The sequence below is a fragment of the Molossus molossus genome, unplaced genomic scaffold (genome assembly GCF_014108415.1).
Source record: "Molossus molossus isolate mMolMol1 unplaced genomic scaffold, mMolMol1.p scaffold_m16_p_17, whole genome shotgun sequence".
Classification (NCBI taxonomy): domain Eukaryota; kingdom Metazoa; phylum Chordata; class Mammalia; order Chiroptera; family Molossidae; genus Molossus; species Molossus molossus.
The window spans coordinates 52,804,723-52,820,530 of NW_023425352.1; the positions used below are offsets into that span (position 1 = coordinate 52,804,723).

General features: G+C 52.1%; 1 protein-coding gene across 6 annotated transcripts in view; it reads right to left on the reverse strand.

The window, feature by feature from the left end:
* Positions 1–328: 328 nt before the first annotated feature.
* Positions 329–15,808, reverse strand: part of LOC118632664 (prosaposin) — a 31,211-nt gene continuing 15,731 nt past the window's right edge. For 3 of the 6 annotated variants that reach the window (XM_036265890.1, XM_036265894.1, XM_036265895.1), the window contains exons 2-15: positions 14,738–14,871; positions 12,864–12,938; positions 12,169–12,294; positions 10,962–11,162; positions 10,458–10,601; positions 9,670–9,726; positions 7,492–7,503; positions 5,615–5,746; positions 3,965–4,060; positions 3,450–3,636; positions 3,214–3,371; positions 2,797–2,877; positions 2,426–2,533; positions 329–1,390 (exon numbers count right to left, since the gene is read on the reverse strand). In XM_036265890.1, coding sequence (XP_036121783.1) covers positions 1,355–1,390; positions 2,426–2,533; positions 2,797–2,877; positions 3,214–3,371; positions 3,450–3,636; positions 3,965–4,060; positions 5,615–5,746; positions 7,492–7,503; positions 9,670–9,726; positions 10,458–10,601; positions 10,962–11,162; positions 12,169–12,294; positions 12,864–12,938; positions 14,738–14,871 — 1,547 coding nt within the window. In that variant the 3' untranslated portion in view covers positions 329–1,354. The remainder of the gene's footprint in view (positions 1,391–2,425; positions 2,534–2,796; positions 2,878–3,213; positions 3,372–3,449; positions 3,637–3,964; positions 4,061–5,614; positions 5,747–7,491; positions 7,504–9,669; positions 9,727–10,457; positions 10,602–10,961; positions 11,163–12,168; positions 12,295–12,863; positions 12,939–14,737; positions 14,872–15,808) is intronic. The other 3 variants (XM_036265893.1, XM_036265892.1, XM_036265896.1) reach the window with 3 other exon arrangements.

Genomic DNA, 15,808 nt, shown 5'->3' on the forward strand with positions numbered 1-15,808 from the left:
TCCCTCAATATGTTCCCCTTGGTCTGTTTCACTGGTACTCCCCGAACGTTTCTGGAATGGTCTGCATTTTAAAAAGAAAAGCCCGTCCCGAGAACTGGCAGTCTGCTCTGGTGACCCGCCTGCGTGGCTGGCCAAGGGAGGGGGTGAGGGGGCGAGGGGGCGGCAGCCCTGGGAGCTCGGGGAGGACCCGGGAGGACTTTCTCTGCCCACTTTGCTTTCTGCCCCCGACTAAGAGCTGCCACAGGGCTGCTGGGCACTCACAGGCCATGGCCTTGCGGAGCGCATCAGAAACCAAATTTCTGGCCGAGGCAGCACAGCAACACTCAGACCTGATTGACAGACTTTATTGTTAAATCACAGAAACTTTAGTGCAAAACAAAAAAATCGTTAAGTCCATTTAATGGCGACTGCAGGTCTTGCCGTCTCCTGACAACCAGACGTGCAAAGCAGCCAACCAGACAGCGAGCAGGGCAGCAGCCGCCCCTGAACAGCACACCCAGCAGCCCTCCACCTGGAAGCCAGAGGCTTAGGAGCTTGTCCTCCACATTTATTTCAAGGTCAAAAGGAACACCCACGAAATGGGTCGGGACGGCTGTGACTGCCAGGGCAGGGGTGGCCCGGGCGGCGTGCAGAGGCCCAGAGCGGGCCTCAGCCGGGCAGAACAAGAGCAGGCATGCGGCGGTCCACACACAGAAGCCAGGCCCGCAGGTCCTCCAGAGCTACGAGGCTGCATTCAGGTGGATTTCCCCTCCCACCCAAACCCACAGCCCTAAACAAGGCATCACCAGGACAGACAAGGGGAAGCTGGGTCAAAGGCCGACCCAGCGGCAGCGAACCCAAACCCACCCAGGTCTCCCAAGCAGCCGCTCCCCCTCTATTTCAGTGCACACTACACTGTGTGAAAAGCCTATTTTGAGCCTCTAATCTTTATATAAAAGCCGCCTTTGTTTTGCTTCTTTGTTTAGCAGCCAAGAGGCCCAGGAAGGGGGAGACAGATGTCCCTCCTTAGGGTAGGCAGGGGTCTCAGAAGCCCCCGCCAAGAGGACAGTGGCCTTCTGTGAAGCCGCTCTGGCTGCTGCCAGTCAGAGCCCCACCCCCAGGTCACCGCCATGCAGGGCAGGCTGAAAGCCCTCCAGGGCGCAGCACGTCACCCTGCACGTGGCAGAAGGAAAGGGCACTGAAGCGGTTTGTCAGCGGGCAGGCACCTGCGCTGACAGCAATGCTACAAGGGGATAAGAAACGGCATGGGGAAAGGGGGCCTGCTTTTATAACAGAGTCCATAGATCTGTGCTCATTCCCCCAGACACAGAAGTAGGAAAAGATGCTGTGGTTTCTCCAAGATGGAACATTCTTTCTAGTTCCACACGTGACGTTTGCAATGCTCGACAGCCTGACAGGAGAGAAAAAACCAGGTTACTTTCCAGATGACAAACTCCATTCCTGGCCCATTCATGCATCAGACATCACCCCAAATGGAGCCCGTTAATCCTGACCCAGGTCAGCTGGATGGCAGCAGATGCTGAAGACCCGGGACAGCGGCAGCTCAGTGACCCAGAGCAGAGGTGCAAAGCACCCATGCAGGTAGGGCCCAGGACCCCTTTGTCCAGTCCCATGCCCAGACCCCAGCATCAGCTGACAGGCTGCACTGGAGGCCCCCAAGGCAGAACACCTCTCCCGGGAGTCAGGGTGCACACCAGCACAGGCCCATTTACCCCCATTTACCCGGGACAGTGGCAAAAGCCTGTTCCACCACTAATGCCCTATGGGCTGGGGCCTGGCTGGAGGAAGGAGCTGGACACGGCCAGGATGGGCCTCACCACCCCTCCCTACGGTGGCCCAAAATGATGCAACCTCCCCCAAACCAGCAGTCAGGCCCCCTGACTGGAGGAACTCTCACGAGGAAGAAAAAGTTGCGCAAAAGAACATGAAGTAACAGAGGCTGGTCCAAACATCCCCACCCAGGAAAACAGCCAGCGCGGGTTACCCAATAGTTGGCCACCCAGCCAGGATGGTGTCACAGCACCCTGGGGCTATAGGGCAGGTGCCAACTCTCACGGCCTTTCTACAACAGCTCTGCTTGGCCTTGGGTGAAGATTCAGGCCAGGCTCCAGCGAGGGCAAAAGTGACCCCCGAGCGGCATGAGGACTCATGCAAGAATTAGGGCAATGACTCCAACAGGCCTTGTGCAATCCCTGGGGTACTGCGTGCAAATCTGACCCTTTCAAAGGGGACTGGAGGCGAAAGCAAGAAAGCAGAAAAAAGGAAAGAATATTACCCCTACCCTTCCCTCCTCAAGACAAGAACACAGCTAGCCCTGCCTTGGCCGGGCCGCCATGAGTCAGCCCGATTTCCTCTCTCGCCCGGTGTGTGCACGGCCAGCGAGCTCCTGCCGAGGCAGGCCCGGGACCGCTGCCGAGCTACTCACGTTGCACGAGGCTGCTGTCTCCATGTTCTGGCACCAGTAGCTGGGGCCCCAGACACACTTCTCTGTCCCCAAAAGAGGTTTACGGGCTGCAGGGCAGGCTCCAATTTTCTACATGGTGGGAAAGGGGCAAAGAGGGAAGAATGAGACCTACCAAACCAACCCTTTTCAGAACTGAGATTATCAGTTTCTAGAAGCAGCTAGAATCAGAGCTCTGATGTGCACTATCAGAAAACATCGGGGTTGCCCAGTACAGAGGTGGGGCCCGGAAGCCTGGCTCTTCCTTCGTGGCTCTCCCACGCCCCATCCCAGTGACTGGCCCATGGCCCCAAACCTCAGAGGAGCCCTTCCAGGGTCCACACGGCAGAGCTCACCGAGCACACGTAGGACGGCTCCATCACCTCCACCAGGATTTCTATCAGCACGGGCTCATACTCGGCCACAAACTGGTCACACTGTGAAGTAAACAGGGACAGGGGTCCGGGTCCAGACATGCCCAAGCAGAGTGGGGACCTAAAAGGAGGGGAGCTGGACATGCTCTTCTACAAGAATTCCTGCCTCTGCCAGCCCAGTGGCCCCAGACGCCCCACCCATACTCAGCCTCACTTGCTTCTGTCACTTTCCCCAGTGGCTCCATTTGAGCCAACAGACAGCCTCTGAGAAAACTGCACTGGACTCCATGCCTACAGGCAGAAGTGGCTTCGAAACGGTCAAGGGTACAACCAGTGAACACTCAGCCTCTGCTTCCCCAGGCAGGTTCGGATTCCGGCAGAAGGCAGCCCAGGGCGTACCTGCTTCTGATACGGGTCAGGCAGGAAGCTGCAGCCCTTCTCAAGAGCATCCAGGATCTCCTGCTTTGTGCTGTTCTTCTCCAGGTTGTTGTCCAAATAGCCAACCAGCTTTTTGCACACCTCACAGAAGCCACCGTCCTTCTGCTGAGTCACGTGTGCTGTGCGAGAGAGCACGGGCTCAGAGCCAGCAGGGCCTCCCACCCCCCGAGGGCCAGCGGCCTCGCTCGCCCGCTCACCAGTCAGTGCGGGCAGCCCCTGGGCGGAGCACAGCTGGAGCATGCTGCACACCAGCTCGGGGCTCGCCTCCTGCAGGAGGATGGACAGGATGGAGCGGCCGTACGTGTCTACCACCTCTTGGCACTCTTCGGACAGGGATTTGGGCAGTTTTGAGCACACTTTATCCAAAGCATGAATTATTTCTTCCTGAAACACAAGAGGACCATGTGGGATGATGGAAAGCTGGGTCAGGATGGGAGAGATTCTGAAATACTAACATGATCAGGAAACCAGTCAACAGCAAGATGCTGCTTCCTCCTGCACAAGTCGAGAGCTACAAAGCAGGGCAAAGTGGCCTCCTCCAGCCCCAGCCCAAGCGACCCACCGGTGGGAAGTGGGGATGCAGATTCCCAGGTTGGGGTGCAGGGCAGAGCCCACCTCTCCTGCAGGGCTCTCCCACTAAGCCATTCTAGCTCAAGAGAGACAGGAGAGCTCCCCCCTCTGCCAGGAAGGCAGGTTCCGGAAATCCACACACCTCAGTCTTGTTGGAGTCCATCAGCTTGACCACCTCTTTCACCACGTACTCACACAAGTCGCAGGGAACATCAGACTTGGCCTGGACCAGGTCCTTCTGTCAAGAGGGTAAAAGGAGAACACTTGAATGCTGAGACCTTCACTTCACCCCTTGGTCCTGCTCCTCTAAAGAAGAGGGGACACAGAGGCCAAGGACAGATTAATACCACAAAGGGCCACTTTCTACTGAATTCAAAATGATGTGTGGCTCCCTCCCAGTGTCTAAGTTCCAGTCCCTCGTTTCTATGATGTGGGAGACCCAGCCCTTTCGCCAACCCTCTGCCACCACCACCTCACCCTCACCGCACTCCCCCGAAACCAGGAATTATAGTTCGGTGAAAACGTCCAGGAACTCCTGCTGCAGTGAAAGCAGAGAAACGGCCCCCCAATCTGCCCATGCGCGGCTGTGCGCTCACACCTGTATCACCCGTCAGCGTTTGTCGGGGGAGGGGGACGGGCACAAAGCAAGGAGTCACTACTACTGAGAAGCCAGTTTCACACCCACTGCAGGTCTGTCTGCTCTGGAGTTTCAAGTCTCGTCAACGCCTGAAGCTGCTTTTCTAGAGCCTGCCTTTGATAAAGCAATACTGCCGAATAGGCCTTTCTGTGACAACAGGAACATCCTCTCTCCCTGTCAACTGTCACATAGCCGTCACTAGCTACGTCTCTACTGAGCTGTCACCAATGAACTAAATTAAAAAAAAAAATCCTTACCCAAAGATATGTTTAGAAAGAGGATGGGAGAGGGAGAAAGGGATTGGGGGGGAGAGAAACATCGATCTGTTACCTCCAGCACACACCCCAACCAGGGATCGAACCTGCCACCTAGGTATGTGCCCTGTACAGGAACTGAACCCACAACCCCTGTGCAGAGGACAATGTTCCAACCAGCCTAGCCATCCAGCCAGGGCCTGAATTTTTTTTTGGTTTACATTTAAGTCATGTGACTAGAATGCAAGCTGTACCTCTCCATCTCCTCTGACCACTAACTCTGTCAGGCAGGTGGGCCAGGACCTACCAGCATCTCGACAGGACGAAAGCAGTGTTTGCCTAACTCTATCTGACACCTTAGCCCTTCCTTGGTCCACACACTAACCTGCTGAGAGAAGACAGCCGAGGAAGACCAGTCAGCTAAAGGAGAATGACATGGAAGTTCTGGAACAAGAAGTATGTGTATGTATGTGCCATGTGCTAAGACATCATGTGGCCAGAGCCCTTGAGAATTAGACTGCAGGCCCCATGAACACAAGGACAAGTGTATTCACCACTGCAGGTGGGCTGTTCTAGGCCTCAGTCTCTAGAACATGGCCTGACCCACAGGATGTGCAGAATGTAAGCTGACTATGGAATAAAGGAGGCTCTCCAAGTACAATACGACAGACACCCGTGCGTGTAGACAGCACAACCAGAGGGGCTTCTGTACAAGCCCACGCGTGTCCTGGAAATACAAAGTTTGTACTATGGCTACTGTGTGGGGAAGGTCACAGAGAGCACATTATAGAGGGTTAGGTTCGAGCCAGGCACTGAAAAATGATCTCGAATAAATTCATAACCAAGGAAACAAGCGTGCTCAATATGGCGCTGGCAAGCACAGAACAGTAACACCAGGTACCTTAATGGGCTCCACCAGTTCCAGGGCAGGGATGACATTCTCCGAGACCACTTTGGCAGGGATCAGAGGCTGCATGGGCATCTCCTTCACCTGGTCACAGAACCCAACCAGTCCACAGATCTCCTTGGGTTGCTGAAGAGAGTCCAGAAAAAGCAGTCAGATGCAGGCCTGCACCCACCACCCCTAAGCCCCTCTCTATGCCTAAAGGCAGGGTTCCTGGGGAGCACCCTGGCCCCAATGTCAAGGGCTGACATCATAAAGATTCCACATTAAAGGAGCTTGCGCAACTGCAGAGGGACCAGTTTCATGTAGGGAAGGAGGCCACACACAGCTCTGGGGGAGATCAGACAGAACCGCTATCTCTGCTCCAACCAGGGAGCACCCCAGGGAAGCAAGACTCCCACACCTCTAATGGGCGATGAGCCATCTCCGTGCACTGGTCTGCTCTACAACCTGCTTCCAGTCGAGCTCAGGGGGAAGGAAGGAAGCTCTATGTTCTCTCTCGAGGAGGAACTACTGTGCTCATACACTAACAGCCGAATGTGTTAGAAATAAAACCACACCGAATCATTCAATGGCAAGACCATTTAAAATTATGCATTAGAGGGAAATGTTAGCTTTGATAAAAACCACATTCTATGTTCACAATTGCACAAACACAAAACCCAGTCACCCAAATTAATAAATCTTTTCAAGTCACCAGATTGAACCCCTTTCCCAACCACACACCAAACCACAGAGAACTAGGTAGTTTAGGCAAATTCTTGACCATTTCACTATCGGTAGCCAGGAGCAAGGACTGTACATACTCTGCACACTTTGTAAACCAAATGCAACCAGCCACCAGCTCTGGGTCTGATGGCATCTGCCTCCCACCACCAAACCATGAAGCACCGGGAGCAGGATTGCTAAAAACGAGACCGGTTACGGGAAGAGAGCTAGACCATGGCTATGGTTCATCTTGTTTTAATACCAAGAAGGCTCTAGAATTAAGGCTGGAGGAGTTTGAAAGTGTGTCTGAAGCAGCCTGTCTGTGGCACACTAAGAACGGAGAGATAACAAAATGTGGCCAGGATATAGCAAGCTTTTTAGAAAACAGACAGATTCAGGAGGTGTGGCTGCTTCGTCTCAGATCAGCTTTGTTCTGCTCCATGAGGTGGCTTAAGTGAAAATTCAGATATTTCAGCCAAAGTCTTCTCCCCCTAGATTTAAAAAACCTTTGAAAAATCCCCAGTTCCAGTGCTCAGAAGGAGGCAATGCTCAGTACGGCACCAAAGGGCACCTGGCTCCATCAGTCTGGTCTGATGGCTCCGTGCCCCCTTTTCGCCATGGGCGGCATAGCTCTCAGGCTGTCTGATGTGGCTCCGCAACCCGCAGAACCCCATCACCGGGGAGGCAGAAGCCGCAATCAAGAGATTGTTTCCAATGCTCTGGATCCAGCAGACGAGGTAACAGTCTGCTCACTATTTGTAAGTGATCTGCTCATGCAGGAGAAGCATTCCTGGGGTTACGGAAAACAGGCCTAAAGACATGCAGTGCTCTCCAGTCAAGCCGGAAACAAGGTCCCACCGGAAGTCAGGCCTACAGTGCGGGAAGCTGAGGGATCTCCAGGACCACCCATGGTTCCCCAGCATCACACTGGGGGCCTGGCATATGGCCCACTTGGGCAGTGATTTGGCCCAGTGTGAAGCTCTGCTGGCTTTGTTTTCTGGCCCCTGAAGGGGAGATGGCACCCAACAGCTCAGGTGTGGAATCGGAGAAGAGGTGCAGAAGCTCGCCGCCAGCTGATGACGCCGAAGGGACCCTGCCGTACAAACAGGCAGCACAGGAGCTATAGGCAGCAGCAGACCGCTACTACAAGCAACCCCACCACATACCTGATCCTGCTGCTGAACAAAAACCAGGAAATCGGAGGTAAAAATGAGAGAAAGGAAAGGACACAACAGTTAAGAAAAAGTCAAAACAACAACAATCAAGCAGTTAACCAGGTGTAGGGCATCACCACGAGTTTCGGGGAACCTTCCCTGCAGTCACAGATCAGCCACCTACCTTGTTCCTACTACTGAGTGCACAGAGACCCTGCAGCCACTCTGGCCTCCCTGATGAACAGGCCACTCTCTCCAGCTCATGTGACCGCCCCCACGTCCTGACACACCAAATCAGGTTCTCAACACTCGGCAGCAGGCTCCCAGAAAAGGCCACATTATGAAGGGCTCTCCATCCCAGAAGCCTAACCCCACACCTGCAAGGCCCTCCCCTCAGGTTGGTGTTGAGCAGCAAAATGAAACAAGACACAGGGATGCCCAATTAGAGGTGTGTGCTATAAAATACACCTGGAGTGAGGGACCCGAGCCACACTCTCCACTGCCCAGGTCTCCCTCCAGCAATCTACTCCCAGGGGCCAAAGGCCAGCCCAGGAGACGGTGAGACATCGTATCAAAAACTGCCCTTTGGCCCTGGCCGGTTTGGCTCAGCGGTTAGAGCGTCCACCTGCGGTCCGGAGAGACCCGGGTTCGGTTCCCGCTAAGGGCACGTACTTCGGTTGCAGTTTGTCCCCGGCCCTGGTTGGTTGTGCGGGTGGCAGCCACTCGATGTGTCCCTTTCACATCGATGTTTCCCTCTCTCTCTCTTCCTCTCTCTCCCTCCTACTCTATCTGTACAAAAAATGGAAAAATGTCCTTGGATGAGGATTAATAAAAAAAAACAAAAAACTGCCCTTTGGTTCAGTAATTCCAGTTTTAATTATCTATACACTAAGGGGGAAAACAGGGTTTGGCCATAGGAATGTTCATCATGCTTTTTGTTCCAAGGGCAAACCTGAACACAATCTAAATACCCAGCCACAGGGACTGATTATTCCAGTCACACAGTGAAATATTATGTAGTCACTTAAAAATCATTTGTACAAAATATTTAATGACCAATATCATTTTAGATTAAAAATGCAAACTACAAAATTTGAAGTAGTATATAAAATATGACCCCAGTGACTTTTTTTAAACCCCAAATGATTTTTAATTTGGGAAGTATTATCCACATTTTCAAAGAATTTATATGCAGTATAATTTTTACGAGACAAATATCTCTATAGTAAGCTATATAAGGAAACATTAATTAGATCAAGTCACATCAAAGCTTATTTTTTCCTACTCTAACGGCATGTCTTTGTAAGCTGCCTCAGAACAAGATGAGGTATGAGTGATAATCCAAATAACCTCTACTGTGACTGGAGTCCTGCGTGGTTGGAGCAGGGCCAGAGAGTAAACCTTTCAGGCCTTGGGGGCATTAAGGTCTCCACTACGCAACTCTGCTGCCGCAGTGCAAAATGGACATTGCTGTGTTCCAATAAAACTACAAAAACAGCCCCTGGTCAGAGAATAAACTCAAGGACTGCAGACCCATCTCAACATAATGAGAAGCAAGCATGACAGAAAGAAAAGAGTGCAACTCAACCCTCCAACCCTGCAGATTAGGCCTCAGGAAGCCAGAGCATGTCCCCAGTGGAATGATGCTCCAGACCACCCTGCTCTGTACGAGTTTTCTGTGTGGAGCTGGGCAGCCGACCACACTTTCTGTCTCTAATGAGGAAGGGACGCCCCTCCCACTGGGACACAGCAGAGGCGGGTGAGCGAGCTGCGGACTCACGCAAGCTAACACTGCTGCAGAGTGCAGGGCCAGCCCTAGGAGGCAGGGGTCTCCCCTCCTCGGATTTCAGGCTGCAACATGGCAATTCTCGGGCTACAGACCAAGACTATCGCCAAGAGGTCCAGGGTAAAAGCCAAATGCTAGCAATCTGATGGCCAGCCCACATATGCACAGGCAAATGAACCACCAGAGGGCACCAGCACAGCGGTGTGGGCTAGGCTAGGAAAGGTAAGGGGAGGTCGTGAGCTGCAGGTGGTTCACTTAGGTGGAGAGTCAGCTGAGCTCATTGTGGCTCAATTTAGTACTCAAAGATAAATAAGAAAAACTAAACCACATACTTTTCAAAATCCCTGTAAATTACAGTTAGAGATAAAGAAAAATGCTAATGAGGAACTTCCCCCACCACCTACCATATGCATCATCAACTGGATAGCAATGTCAGAATACTGGTTGATATAGTTCTTGCACTGGGGACAGAGAAACAAATTGTTAGTAAAATTAATGGCTACAACACACCAAAAAAAAAACCTCCAGCATTTCCAAACCCAAGAGTAGACTCCTGTAAATGTCTGCTCTAGGCAAATTTTATTAAGATAAAAAAGGCACTCTGGTCGGTTTGGCTTAGCGGTTAGAGCATCAGCCCGAGGATCAGAGTCCCAGGTTCGGTTCCTGCTAAGGGCACGTACCTTGGTTGCAGTTTGTCCCCAGCCCTGGTTGGGTCGCAGTCCTGACCCCAGTTGAGGTTGTGCGGGTGGCAGCCAGTCGATGTGTCTTTCTCACATCGATGTTTCTCTCTCTGTCTCTCTCCCCCTCTCACTCTATCTGAACAAAATATCGAAAAATGTCCTCGGGTGAGGATAAAAAAACAAAACAAAACAAAACAAAACAAAACAAAAGAACAGTGGTTCTAGTGTTTCACACCAAGTTACTGGGTAGAAAAGAAATCTGCACCCAAGTGGTCTCCTTCCACTATTTTGTCCCAAGAGTTTTGTTACACATACAAGTGCAATTAACCAACAAAGGATTTAAGAACCCACCACCTATTCCAGCTTCTTTCTAGTTAGAAGGAAATGGGAGTTGTGTGAACAATCTGTTCCTCAAAACCCCAAAGATGGAACTTAAAACGGTACCCCAGGAAGTGAAGTTTTCTTGGTTCCCCCACTCGTGTCTCCAGAGCCCAGGAAGAAACCAGGCTCACCATGTCAGCCATGCCAGGCCCCAAGCGGTCACACTGCTCCCTGGCATGTTCCACCAAGGCCTGGACAAAGGTGGCGTTGGTCCTGATGGCATTCTGGACATCAGTCACCAGCTGGACGCAGTCCTGGCAAACGTCCCCACCAGCCTGCGGAGACGGGGCGGTTAGGCTGCAAACCCTGCACCCTCCCAGAGCAACTACGAGGACTCCACCTCCTGGGAATTGCTCACGCGCTCACAACCGCAGCACTGGCGTGAGATTCCCTGAGTAGTTCATAATGTGTTTTTACAGACTCAAAATTATCGGTTGGGCACTGATTTTAGTAAAACTTAACGGGAAGACGAGAAATACTCGCATACTTTTAAAACCCCAGGTTTCTAACCTGTTTAAATACCCAGGTACTTCAGCACCTGAAGGCTGGCTGGCGCAGCGCCCCCCCCAGAGCTGCGCGCGCACTGCGCTCCCCGTCTCCTCCGGCGCAGAGGGACGCGTGAGGCCACCCCTTACCTTGGGCTGGGGCTCTCTGAGGGGGCCGTCCTGAGGGTAGAGGAGGAGGGGGATGTTGGCCATGAAGGGAGCCACCACCTCAGCCATGTCCAGTTCTGGGATCTTATTGGACTCAAGCTGCTTCTGGTGATTGAGCTCTGCCAGGTGCTTCTGAAGAGACTCGCAGAGATTGAGAGCGGAGCACACCTCCCCAGGATGGCTCTGGAGGGGAAAGAAGTCCGGCTGAAATCTTCTCTCCAAGGGAAGACGAAACAGCCACCTGGCGCCTCAGAACACGTCCTCTTCCTCATCTCTTGGCTGGACTCACACATGCATACCGTTCACAGGCATCGCAAACTAACCCGCCCAGCCCACTTCCCCCATCTCCATTTTAGCAATGGCCTGAGCACCATTCTCCCCGGAGTTCAAGCCAGAAACCGGGAAGACATCCCCTCCGCCAACAAGTCCACTAGTCCATTTATCCTCTAAAAAATAAATACACCTGCCATCTCCACTGCCCCCAGCACATGTGACGCCTGGCTGTCCTCCAGGTCCCCCTTTCAGCTTCCAATCGGTGGGGCCTAGACCAAACCCTCTCCAAAAGGCACCTATGATCATGACACCCCTCTCCTTGAACTCCAAGGACTTCCTACTCACTTGAAATCCTTAAACATGGCCTAAACATGCATGATGTAATGCCACGTTCCTTACCAAAACCTTGGTCCCCTCTCAGTTTTTTAACCACGTCTTCTTTCTTAGGATCTTCTCAAATCCCTCAAGCCTGGCTCCTTGCTCATTGCTGAGAGCCCAACCTCTGGGGCATTGGTTTGCACACAGCACATACTTACTGAATGAAGGCTGAGCGCCCTTGTAGCTGAACCCGCAAGTACATTCCCTGACTCACTCCTTAGGATAAAAACTGCAGAAATGAAATGAATTGCTCGCTCGGAGGGACCGTTAAAGATCCCACAGGAGTTATCAAACCAGCACCTAGAAATGTGTCAGTAATTCTGTAAGCTCCTACTTCTTGTGCTCTTCCCGACCCCTGAAAGCTACAGACAGAGGGCTCTGCCGTGCCAGAGCCATTCGGACGTCAGGAATGTAGTAAAGAGCTGTTGAGAAAACCCAAGTGTATGAACGGACTTTCCATTGTAATCACTCTGTTCTGGTCTGGTACTTCCCCAGACCCCAGAGGTGCCTTGAAGGAAGACCCATCTCCAGCACGTACCGCCTGTCCTTTAATCATGTCCAGGATGACTGGGAGGTAGGAGTCCACTATCTCCTTGCATGAGGCAGACATGTCCGGCTTAGGGAGCCAGTCACAGGTCTTCTCCAAGTACACGAGGATCTCCTGCTGGAGAGGACACAGGCCAGGGGGAGTCAGGGTGCACTGCTTTACAAATGGGCTGGGAGCAGGAGGCCCTCCACAGCTCCCAGAAAAGTGGAGGCTGGAAAAGAGTGACACCCCCGCCCCGGAAGAGGACCTGGGAGAGGGCGAGTGGGGCCACAACTGTCCCAGCAACGGGGCAGGAAGCAGATCCTCCGACCGGCAGTCTCACCGGCACAGGGCATTCTGAGGAAGCAGAGACAGCCAAATGGACCCAAGGGTTAACAGCGTGCAATACAAAATCACAACCGACCTTGGGCACTGAACACCGGGGGGTGGGGGAAGCAAACTGGGGCCCACAGCCTGTTTTGTACAGCTTATGACTAAGAATGGTTTTTACATTTTTAAAAGATTGGGGAGGGGGGGAGGGACTTATGACAGAAACAGTATGTGGCCCACATGACCTAATTATATCCTACCTGGGCCTGGACCATTCCTTGTTAGGCCCCCTGCTTCCCCAAGTCACAGCTTTTAAGTAACTGATGCCCGTGGCCACAAAGCCACCACTCACACAGCCACACACCTGGGCGGCTTACCTCAGTGGCATTGTCCTTCAGCATGTTGTCAGCTGCGGTGATGACGTCTTTGCATATGTCGCAGGGAAGGGATTTCTAAGAGGAAAGAACACGAGGGAGAGAGACCTGTATTTGCAGGCATGGCTCACGCTGCACACAGCTGAGAAGCCCCTTGGCCTTTCCCCCGTTGTATCTAACCAGGGACATGACCATGGCTACATCTGACACTCAGGCTCCCCAACCTAAAAAGGAAGCACTCAGACACCACAGAGGAAGGATCAGTGTAACTGACCAGATTACTCTGTGCTTTTAACGGATAGACACCCTTTCCTTGTACCCTCTATCTCTCAGCATCTTACTTGGTGCACACAGTATGAGCCAAATTTCCTATTAATGCCCACAACAGCTCTGTACAGAAACAGGCTCAGAAAGGTAAAAATCAGAGCTGCAGAAATCAGAGAAAACCAGCTGGGCATGTACCACCACCGGGACCAACATCAGCACCGAGTTCCAGGGGGCGGGGCGGGGCAGCAGCCCCAGCCAGGCCGGTGCCCCGACGCCCCTGCGCACTCACACCAGCAGGCTACCTGCACTCCATCGGCCTTCCGCTTCCTGGTCAGGCTGTGTTCGAGTGGAGGCCATGTCACCACTCCAGAGCTCAGGGCAAGGACCCCAGTGTTCCGACAAGCCTCGGCATCCAGGGCCCCGCATGGCCCAGGACCATGGGAAATCTACTTGGTTCTCAAATCTCTTGGGGAGCTCCCTTCTTGGTATCAACTGATTTTCGACCACAAAGAAGGAACTAATGTGTCGGGGTAAGATTAAGGAATGCCCATGAACTCAGCTGCATTCAGAGAAACCAGTTTGAACCTCTGGACCTAGTCAGGCCAATAATGTGCATGGGGCCAACCAAGAGAGTCAGGCATCACTCATGAGGCTGTCCTCAAAAGAGAAAGATCTCCAGTCCTCACCTGACACACACTTAACTTGGAAAGAGGAAGCAGTATTAAAAACAAGATCAGAAGCAAATTAGAGGCCAAATCCGAAAGTAACTGTGGCCACAAAGGGCAGTTTCCAGTGAATTCTGAAAATATTTCTTAAAGAGCAGTGTTATATAATTAATTAGTCTTCTCTTACTGAGTTCCATGGGCCACTGACAAGTTTTAGAACTTGAACTCTTCCTTCACGCCTGGTCTGCACCACAGGAAGCGCACACCCCAGAGTGAGTCAGGGGTGAGCCACAAAGTGCGGCGTCTCGTGAGAGGGTTCAGGTCACGTGAAGAACACGCCGAGGTTTGTCACTTGGAGCATCCCCATGAGTGCTAAGAGCCCCATCTGAATATTTGAATGTTAGGATGAAGAAAGTCAGTGGCATCTTTTCCAGTTTGGTTACAGCTGGAAATAAAATTTTCAATATCTACTAAAGCTCCAGCGTCTGAATTAGTGACCCAAACAGGCAGCCGTCTGAGAGCGGCAGAGAAAGAAAACCTCGAAACGGGGGAAAGGATCTGAGAAGCTGAGTGAGCATCTGCTTTCTGGGTGCATGACCGAGGACGGAAGCTGTGCCCGTGTGCCCAGCGCTGGGAATGGGAGCCGTGACCCTGCGGCCTCCCTGGGGTGGAGAGGTGGGGTCTGCAGAGGCCTGAAGGGCAGCACAGAGCACAGAGCGTGGGCTTGGGAGAACCCATCCTGTCTCTATCACCAAGAGACTGGAACCTTAACCTTTCCAGCCTCCACTCCCTCTGCAGAACCGGTAAGCCCACCAACAGGTCCTGCCTCCCTCACAGGATCACCGTGAGGAGCAGCAACATGAGCCTGTGCTCTGTCAGCGCAGCCGTTACAGATGATACGAAGGGACCGAGCACAGGGCCCGGCACAGGACGAAGGGCACTCACCACTGTCGGCTTGCTCCAGACGGCCTGCAGGCAGTGCTTCACGGCCCCGCAGTCGGCGGCCGTCTTCACGCTCTGGCACCACACCGCCGAGCCTCGGGTGCATTCTTTCAGGCCTAGGACCGGGCTGGCTGCAGCTAAAAGGAAAACCATTGTGAGGAGCTGGCTCGTTCCCTGCACCAGGTCCACCTCACTTGTTTACCAGGGTTCAGGCCTGGCCCTGGCATTCAGCTGGACTAATCTGGCCCCTCACCCAGCTATATGAAATGCAAACCACAGAGGCACCACAACCAGACAAGAAGCTAGGGACTAGTTTATCTGGTTCACTTTTTCCCTCTCAAACTATTTCTAAACCGTATTAGAGAGTATCAAACCTTTTAATCTTTTATAACCTTAGAAAAACACTCCATGATGCAAGGAAAGAAACCACAGAAAGCTGGCATTTAAATATAGATTTTAACTTCTGTCCAATGAAAATGAGCCAAAATTTTGTTGTTTTAATCTGTAGGGAAAACCACCAAGATTTATATCCTCATTACACAGAAAAATGATTCTTAATGTTCTAATAGAAAAGCTCTTTACAAACCTAATTGTGTGAGTTTTTGCACATCAACAAGTTTACTAACAAAAAAGCAAGACCACATGTTAAAAGTGAAGTGTCCACTCAAAACCAGGTGCACAGCATTTCAGCTACTGTGGCATAGAAAAAAAGATTAGGATTAGGAAAAACCAGAAAGGTTCAACATTGCTGGAGACTAGAGAAATGCAGATTAAAGGTACCATGTTTTTGCATTCTTATAATGCTGCTGGTAGTGTGACTGTATTTCTTTTTTTTAATTTCTATTTATTGATTTCAGAGAGGGAGAGAAAGGGGGGACAGGAGGAGGAGGAGGGGAGAGATGGACAGAGGGAGAGAGAGAGAAACATCGGTTTGTTGTTCCACTTACCTATGCACTCACTGGTTGAGCCCTGACGGATCAAACCTGAAACCTTCGTGTACTGGCACAGCGTTCTAACCAGCCAGGGCCTGATATTCCCTAATATACTAATGTATTTCAAGAAAAAAAAATCCCT